The sequence below is a fragment of the Patella vulgata genome, chromosome 6, assembly GCF_932274485.2.
Source record: "Patella vulgata chromosome 6, xgPatVulg1.2, whole genome shotgun sequence".
In the NCBI taxonomy this organism is placed as follows: Eukaryota; Metazoa; Mollusca; class Gastropoda; family Patellidae; genus Patella; species Patella vulgata.
The window spans coordinates 73576146-73582962 of record NC_065884.2 but is presented as its reverse complement, the minus strand read 5'-3'; the positions used below and the strand labels follow the sequence as shown (position 1 = coordinate 73582962).

General features: G+C 38.0%; 1 protein-coding gene across 1 annotated transcript; it reads left to right on the top strand.

Annotated features, from left to right (window-relative positions):
- The first annotated feature begins 595 nt into the window (after positions 1–595).
- On the top strand, positions 596–6817 carry LOC126825329 (fibrinogen-like protein 1). The gene is made up of 4 exons (XM_050554928.2): positions 596–755; positions 2471–2688; positions 5045–5160; positions 5983–6817. Exons 2-4 carry the CDS (start codon positions 2474–2476, stop codon positions 6672–6674), a joined length of 1023 nt encoding a protein of 340 aa, XP_050410885.1. The 5' UTR covers positions 596–755; positions 2471–2473; the 3' UTR covers positions 6675–6817.

The window sequence follows — 6817 nt, the reverse complement described above, 5'->3', positions numbered from 1 at the left end:
AGTTAATGACAGACATAATATTAAAAGTTCTAAGATGTACCGGGTTTGATACCGATGTTAGTTCCTCGGAATATTCATGTCGGATTTCTCCGTCTCTAAGAGAAAAGTAAATGAAATGGGGTTTAACGTTCTACTATTCTGTTCCTACTAGGCTTATGGATACAGGCAAACACCATGCGCTGTGTCTACTCTTATGTACAATTCTAACTGCCAAGGGATCTTTGAATTACACGCCAATATGTACACGGGACCTTTTTTTAGTCCTATCCGAATGACTATACGGTGTCAATAGATTATGCAACATTTGGTTTTAGGAGAAAAAAAAGAAAAACACCCCGAAAATGAATCGCAGGAATGTTCTAAAATATCCGTCAAACCGTAGCTTTAAATGGGAAACCCGATGTCCCACATGTGACAAGTGATAATATATATTCCATCCTCGATACGGAACTAGGTTCAAGTCGTGACACACAATGTGTTCAGTTCCCCGGTTCCACTGTTACAGAGAAAAGGTCACGAACTGGAGAGGTCAACTTGACGGAAGTTAACAGCGGAAAAACACAGGACATGTGGAAACGATCGTATTATAGAATTTATTTGTGTGAACATATGTTCTGTATCTGAATCTAATTCTCTCTACAAGAACTCAAGTTGCTGTCTTTCTTTGTACAAACATCGACACCACAGACAGAGAGACATGTTGGATTTCTAAAGAACAAAGGAATCATTATTTTGGGATAATATTTAATTAAAAGGTAGGAGTGTAGTTTTATAAGTTGGTCGGTTATTATTATTATAAAGTAAATTGTTGTTTTATATAAACTGAATTATTATTATATAAAACAACCAGTTTATTATTAGTATAAAGTAAATTGTTATTAATTAAAACAACCAACTTATTAGTATAAAAAAAATTGTTGTTAATTAAAACAACCAGTTTATTATTATTATTATAATTATAAAGTAAACTGTTGTTAATTAAAACAATCAGCTGGACCTCCTGTTTTAACCTGTTTTTTATTATGACAAAGGAAGAAGATGACCCGCCCTCTCTTCTCACTACAGCGATTTTATAAGTGTGTTTTAAACTGACTTTTTGATATACAAGAACTTTTTATTTTGTTGTTTTTTTTATCAATCTTAAGGTGACTTTTGATATACACGGACGTTTTTATTTTGTATTTTTACCAATTTTCAACCCATTAAGTGTAAATAATAAAATTAAATCAACCATTCTATAATATCATATTTAATGTATTGGATGTTAAATCAACCTGTCTATAATATCATATTTAATGTATTGGATGTTAAATCAACCATTCTATAATATCATATTTAACGTATTGGATGTTAAATCAACCTGTCCATAATATCATATTTAACGTATTGGATGTTAAATCAACCTGTCCATAATATCATATTTAACGTATTGGATAATTACTGATATTAATGACAGCCACCGTGGTTCAGTTAGTAAGGTGTGTTCACTATCCAGAGTAAGGTGAAAGTTTACTGTCCAGGCGGTCTCACGGTTCGATATCTCTATGCATGTTGGTCTAGCGACAGCTCTCCCGAATTTTCAAGCGTGCATTTCCTTGTCAGTGGTGCAAGACGGAGCCCCGGACAGGGACAGAGTCTAGTCGTTCGGGTGGAACGAAAAACAACCCATTTGTTGTATAATTACTAAAAATAAATATAGTTTAACCGTGATAGACAAACAATATTTTAACCGTTGAATATTGAAAATAAGTTTTATCCGTCCATTTCAAATAGAATTTGCACCCAACCAATTATTTAATAAAACGGGATTCGCCCCATAAAGCCTGTAATTTATACAATTCTCTTCAATTTATTATTAAAATAAATTTATTTATTTATTTATTTTTCATATATTCGTAGAGTTGGGCAAAATGTCTCTCATTCCACACTGTATGATGCCCGTCTTCACTAGACCAAGGGTTTCCGATAACAGGAACAAATAAAGTTATCACCTACCAGTACAAGTTTTAGACATGAATTAAAATGGGGTTTAACGTCCTACTATTCTGCTCCAATAAGAAATGGGGTTTAAAGCCCTAATGGTCTACTCCAAATGGGCTAATGAAGACGGACATACGCCATACAGTGTGCTATGAGGGCAATTTTGCCCAGACAGAGGCGCTTTGGCATACTCTTTTTCAAATTCCAACTGCCAAGGGATCTTTTACGTTCACGGGACCTCGCAAGTTTTAAATAGTAATAATTAGCGCCATGCAGAAGTAGAAACCTATCATTTTGTAATCATCTCTTTTAATTACTTATTGAGTTGTTGCCCTTGTTCAGTTTTTATCTTCTTGTAAATGCTTCCATTACCTATAAACAAACGCCTTTAGGGACTGGACTACACGGACGACTTTGTTACTGTGGTTCTGTCAACCTGTTGTTTAATTTATAAATATTATTATGTATTAATACGTTTTGTATATTTCAGACGATGATTGGGTTGTACTCGGCCACCATATTGTTGGTGGTGACGTGTCTGTATCCTAGCAACTGTCAGACACCTGACAACATCTGTCAATCATCAGCATATCGTAATCTACCACCAGGACTTCAGAATGAACATCAGTGTATGGTCCTAGAACGTTTACAACTCGACATGCAGAACGAAAAATTAACAAGAGACAGGCAATTCAACAGTATTCTAACGTACGTAATTCTATTCCATTCAATAAAAAAATAGGGAAATGGGGTTTACCGTCCACTCAATAAAAGAGACATGGTTCAATTTTACTGGGTCATTTTAATTTTCTTTCAATAATTCAGCAGTTGGAGGAAACCGGAGGACCCGGACAAAACCCTCAAGATTGGGCACACGAACCCACTCCCTGTCACGTACAAGTATGAGATACAAACCTCACGTGATTCAATGACAGACCCTATGGCCTAATTCGCAATTATTAGACCACTTTGGGAGCTAATAAAGAAAGTGCATCTAGACGTTCTGATGTTAAAAACAAGATACCCACTCTTGATAGTTGAGATATGGAGAAAAATAGGCGGGATTGTGCTGTCAGGTTAAAATCCCCCTCCCATCTCATTTTTCTTTGCCCCATAAGAACGACTCGATCTTATTTCGTGCCATGCACCACTAACACTGGAAACACCCGTGAAACCAGGATGAAACCGGAGTCCTCCAGCACAGTTAGTGATCCAGCACCATATTCGCCGATCCACCGTGGTCCCTCTTCTTTCTAATACCTTATTTACACAGAACCACTGTGGTCCCTCTTCTTTCTTATACCTTATTTACACCTAACCACTGTGGCCCCCTTCTTTCTAATACCTTATTTACACAGAACCACTGTGGTCCCTCTTCTTTCTTATACCTTATTTACACCTAACCACTGTGGCCCCCTTCTTTCTAATACCTTATTTACACAGAACCACTGTGGTCCCTCTTCTTTCTTATACCTTATTTACACCTAACTACTGTAGTCCCTCTTCTTTCTTATACCTTATTTACACCTAACCACTGTGGCCCCCTTCTTTCTAATACCTTATTTACACCTAACCACTGTGGTCCCTCTTCTTTCTAATACCTTATTTACACATAACCACTGTGGTCCCTCTTCTTTCTAATACCTTATTTACACCTAACCACTGTGGTCCCTCTTCTTTCTTATACCTTATTTACACCTAACCACTGTGGCCCCCTTCTTTCTAATACCTTATTTACACCTAACCACTGTGGTCCCTCTTCTTTCTAATACCTTATTTACACCTAACCACTGTGGTCCCTCTTCTTTGTAATACCTTATTTACACCTAACCACTGTGGTCCCTTTTCTTTCTAATACCTTATTTACACCTAACCACTGTGGTCCCTCTTCTTTCTTATACCTTATTTACACCTAACCACTGTGGCCCCCTTCTTTCTAATACCTTATTTACACCTAACCACTGTGGTCCCTCTTCTTTCTAATACCTTATTTACACCGACCACTGTGGCCCCCCTTCTTTCTAATACCTTATTTACACCTAACCACTGTGGTCCCTCTTCTTTCTTATACCTTATTTACACCTAACCATTGTGGCCCCCTTCTTTCTAATACCTTATTTACACAGAACCACTATGGTCCCTCTTCTTTCTAATACCTAATTATTTACACCTTACCACTGTGGTCCCTCTTCTTTCTAATACCTTATTTACACCTAACCACTGTGGTCCCTCTTCTTTCTAATACCTTATTTACACCTAACCACTGTGGTCCCTCTTCTTTCTAATACCTTATTTACACCTAACCACTGTGGCCCCCTTCTTTCTAATACCTTATTTACACCTAACCACTGTGGTCCCTCTTCTTTCTAATACCTTATTTACACCTAACCACTGTGGGCCCTCTTCTTTCTTATACCTTATTTACACCTAACCACTGTGGTCCCTCTTCTTTCTAATACCTTATTTACACCTAACCACCGTGGTTCCTCTTCTTTCTAATACCTTATTTACACCTAACCACTGTGGTCCCTCTTCTTTCTAATACCTTATTTACACCTAACCACTGTGGTCCCTCTTCTTTCTAATACACCCGACCACTGTGGCCCCCTTCTTTCTAATACCTTATTTACACCTAACCACTGTGGTCCCTCTTCTTTCTAATACACCCGACCACTGTGGCCCCCTTCTTTCTAATACCTTATTTACACCTAACCACCGTGGTTCCTCTTCTTTCTAATACCTTATTTACACCTAACCACTGTGGCCCCCTTCTTTCTAATACCTTATTTACACCTAACCACTGTGGTCCCTCTTCTTTCTTATACCTTATTTACACCTAACCACTGTGGCCCCCTTCTTTCTAATACCTTATTTACACCTAACCACTGTGGTCCCCCCCTTCTTTCTTATACCTTATTTACACCTAACCACCGTGGTTCCTCTTCTTTCTAATACCTTATTTACACCTAACCACTGTGGTCCCTCTTCTTTCTAATACCTTATTTACACCGAATGTTTAATTTATATGAATTATTAGCTCGACATGTGTTATCTTGTTATTTAGGAAGTTGTCTCGACTTGATATTAAAATGCAAGCTGGATTTCATCGTGTTAAAGATATACCGAGTGCCAACAGAGCGAGAGGATTCCCAGCTCTTAAAGATATAACAGTGGCAAGAAGTAAGTTTTACCTTTTATTGAACATTTTAAACAAAGAACCATTAATCAACCTTAAATCATACTGATTGTAAAAGATGCGTTTGATTTACAAATCAATAGGGTTCTTCCTGTCAATATGACAGACAAACAATTTCAGACTGATTGGATCGGAACTGATGCCTCGACGGTGCTAAGTTCGTAATAATGGGAAATGTCCCTAAAAAGTTATTTAAAATCATCGAAATCCGTATATAAATAGTAGGTCTAACAAAGACATAGTTTATACTTTGTTGGTGAGAAGCAAACTCAGCTCAATGAATATGGCGCCGGCGTACTAACAAAGAGGTCCCGAGTTCGATCCCAGTGTCGACAACGACAGTTATAAAAGTGTCTAGTCTTACGGAAAGTACGAAACAAAACGAGGTCCATCTATATACTCGTTGGCGGAGTGCACGTAAAAGAACCCCTTGACATTAGGATACAGAGGAAGAGTAGGCAACCCACGGCATAGCGTATGATAGACTTCATTATCCCCTGTATAGTATATGATAGACTTCATTATCCCCTGTATAGTATATGATAGACTTCATTATCCCCTGTATAGTATATGATAGACTTCATTATCCCCTGTATAGTATATGATAGACTTCATTATCCCCTGTATAGTATATGATAGACTTCATTATCCCCTGTATAGTATATGATAGACTTCATTATCCCCTGTATAGTATATGATAGACTTCATTATCCCACTGCATAGTGTATGACAGACTTCATTATCCCACTGCATAGTGTATGACAGACTTCATTGGTTTTTTATTTGATGTCATTTGTTTGTTTCAGATTGTTACGAACTGAAAATGAGTGGTCTCAATCTTAGTGGAGTTTATCCTCTTAAACTTCCCAGTGGATACGTTGTTAATGTTTGGTGCGACATGGAAATGCAGGGTGGTGGATGGACCGTCATTCAGCGACGTTTTGACGGATCAGTGAACTTTACGCGAGGATGGGACGATTACGCTTTTGGATTCGGAAACGTGAATTCCGAGTTTTGGTTGGGTAATGAGAATATATATTACATGTTACGCAACACGAATTACACGCTACGGATTGACCTCCTGGACTGGGAGGATCAGCACGCATGGGCACAGTATGATTATTTTAAAGTGGCGAGTGAAGAGAATAAATACAAGCTGACGGTCAATGGATTCTCGGGGACGGCCGGAGATTCCCTCGCCTATCACAATAATATGTTCTTCAGTACCATGGATCGCGATCACGACAAATGGTACGCTAGTTGCTCCCATAAAGATCGGTCCGGTTGGTGGTTTAATGCCTGCAGTTACGCGTCCCTTAATGGAATATTTCACCCCAACGGAGAACAGAATATCACACCAGATGGCGTTATTACTGGCATCACGTGGTTCGAATGGAAACAGAACCTCGCGTATTCGATGAAGCGCGTGGAGATGAAGATCAAACCGAGGGTAGCCTTAATGGCGGAAGCAGAAGGCCTCATCGGTGGATATGACTGATTTTAACAGTTTGTATTTCTGAACGAATATACCGACATTTATTCGTAGATAACTTTCTTGTGTTTACTAAAATGCTAAAGTATATGAAAATGATTTCTGGTCACAGAAGAGTTTCTTATGTATAAATTCATGTCATTATATAA

Excerpts from the sequence above, each read along its gene's own strand:
- LOC126825329 (XM_050554928.2), top strand. The coding sequence starts at position 2,474 with ATGATTGGGTTGTACTCGGCCACCATATTGTTGGTGGTGACGTGTCTG. Across the intron at positions 2,689-5,044 it reads CAATTCAACAGTATTCTAAC|GAAGTTGTCTCGACTTGATA; the intron begins GTACGTAATTCT and ends CTTGTTATTTAG. Across the intron at positions 5,161-5,982 it reads AGATATAACAGTGGCAAGAA|ATTGTTACGAACTGAAAATG; the intron begins GTAAGTTTTACC and ends TGTTTGTTTCAG.